The sequence below is a fragment of the Mycena indigotica genome (genome assembly GCF_014461135.1).
Source record: "Mycena indigotica strain 171206Taipei chromosome Unknown Mind.scaff0013, whole genome shotgun sequence".
Taxonomy (NCBI): Eukaryota; Fungi; Basidiomycota; class Agaricomycetes; order Agaricales; family Mycenaceae; genus Mycena; species Mycena indigotica.
In genome coordinates, this window is record NW_023503012.1 from 25,488 (window position 1) to 27,772 (window position 2,285).

Here is a 2,285-nt window from a genome sequence, read left to right on the forward strand (position 1 = left end):
ACTGGAGCCATTTCCCTCTCCCAGCACCAATATGCTGTGGACATGCTTGAGCAGTATGGGATGTCTGATTGTAATCCTGTGCAAACTCCGATGTTGCCTGGTCTTTCCTTGACCAAGGAGATGGGAGCCAAGACAGAAGATGAGTCAAAGCGCTACAAGAGTATTTATCTCTCTGCAGTTGGCTCTCTGATGTACTTGGCTACCCAAACTCGTCCAGATATCTCCTATACAGTCGGAGTTCTTGCCAGATACAACAGCAACCCTGGCCCAGTTCACTGGTCAGCTGTGAAGCATCTGTTCCGCTACATCAAAGGGACACTTGACTTCAAGCTGACTTACACCAAAGAGGCATCTCCTTCATCACACATCTTCACTGCTTATGCAGATGCTGATCATGGTGGCTGCAAAGACTCTGGAAAGAGTACTGGTGGCTACATGATTATGATGAATGGTGCTCCAGTGAGCTGGAAGAGCAAGCTGCAATCGACTGTCTCTCTTTCTACAACAGAGGCAGAATATATTGCAGCTGTAGAGGCTGGTAAGGAAATCAAGTGGATGCGCAATCTGCTCTCTGAATTGGGTTTCCCTGTATCTGGATCATCCCCATTGCTCATGGACAACCAGTCTGCCATATCTGTTGCAAAGAATCCTGAGCATCATGGGCGTATGAAACACCTAGACCTTGCCTTCTTCTGGCTTAGAGACGAAGTTGGCAAGGGCACAATTGGTGTCCAGTATGTTCCCACTCAAGACCAGTTGGCAGACATCCTCACAAAGGCTTTACCTCGTCCTGCAGTTCTCTCTCTCAGAGAGCGACTTGGACTCCATGGATGAGACTGCTTTCATCCCGGGGGAGTGTTGAAATCTGTGCTATTGGCTTCATTCAGTCTCATTCTATCTTGTCTTATCTCTCTCAATCTCGTCTTATCTCTGTGTTACATGGTCTCTGTTAGCTATCTGATACATATCTGATACACATTGTTCCTTTACTGTTACACATCCTTCCTAGATTGATACTAGATACATACTAGATGCATACTAGATACATACTCATACATATATAAGTAGTCTAGTTTTCGCTCTGAGGTCTCCAGTTTCTCACTGTTGACCTCAGGCAAGTCTTCCTTGTACATCCAATCTAGAGTTTCTCACTGTTGACCTCAGACCTCTGTGCTTGCCTGTTCAACAGACTTGGCCATCTCGGTCGAGTTGGCTGCGCTTTATGTCTACTTGGCTCTGTCATAATCGTGCTGCATGCGCCGGACGACCAGCCTATTGACACGATAACCGACTTTCTCAACTACGCTCTCAAGCCAGGGTTCCTGCTGTACTGTTTTGTCATCTGCGTTGGCTCTGTCGTCCTTGCATATGGAGTTGCTCCAAAACTTGGCCGCAAGAACCCCGTGGTTTTCATTTCTATCGCGTCACTTGTTGGAAGTGTGTCAGTGATGTTTGTGAAGGGCTTTGGCATTGCGGTCAAGCTTACATTCGCGGGCAAGAATCAGTTTGTGTACCCAAGCACGTATCTGTTTGGCGCAATCTCTGCCGCCTGTATTGTCATCCAGCTCAACTGCTATAAAGTAGACCTCGGTGAGGCTCTAACTGCTCGGACGGAGAGTCTCTGTGCGTTGCAGTAGTAGTTGGAAATACTTCTCCGCTGACGACCTCGATAGCAACCGCGCCGCCGTGTACCTCCTTATATAATCAGTGTTTCAAAACAGTGTAACACTGTCACATACGTGTTTCTGTCGCGAGCAGACTTGGCCTTGGAGCCAAGCCTCCGCCAGTTGCGCGTGCGGCCTGCTCGCGGATGGTGATTTCGTCGCACGCCGGAGAACTACAACTGGCCCCAGTGCAGCCACGACGAGATATGCAATGTGCGGGTGTTCGTTGTGGGTGGTAAGCCAATCCTGTTGCTGTCTGTCTATTTGGTTTAAGATCTATATAGATGCAGCGCGTTGCCACAGCCCCGCTGGCCATGGCAGCCAGGGACTCAACTCCAGTATTAAGACTCAGCAAATCTCGTGCTGGTCATCAAGAACCTGGCAGCGGACTCGGTGCTCAACATTTACATTTGCAGATGCTCAAGCTGACCATATTGCTGCCTAGAAGGAGACGGCGCACTGTGGGGGAGCACCTGCCAGCTAGGACGACCAAGACAGGCGTCGCGGAAACTGTGCCAGCCTTTGTTTATACCAACATGATCTGTGTTTGACCTTGCGCAATCGTCCGAGACAGCGCCAGTAAGTTATTTGGTATCTCTGTTACTGTCCTGTGGCCTAACT

The 2,285-nt window shown here is 49.1% G+C and overlaps 1 protein-coding gene across 1 annotated transcript; it reads left to right on the plus strand.

Annotated features, from left to right (window-relative positions):
• Positions 1 to 1,160: 1,160 nt before the first annotated feature.
• MIND_01252900 (uncharacterized protein) lies at positions 1,161 to 1,726 on the plus strand (the record flags this gene model as incomplete). The annotated part of the gene is made up of 2 exons (XM_037369014.1): positions 1,161 to 1,623; positions 1,674 to 1,726. Exons 1-2 carry the CDS (start codon positions 1,449 to 1,451, stop codon positions 1,724 to 1,726), a joined length of 228 nt encoding a protein of 75 aa, XP_037214220.1. The 5' UTR covers positions 1,161 to 1,448.
• Positions 1,727 to 2,285: the final 559 nt, after the last annotated feature.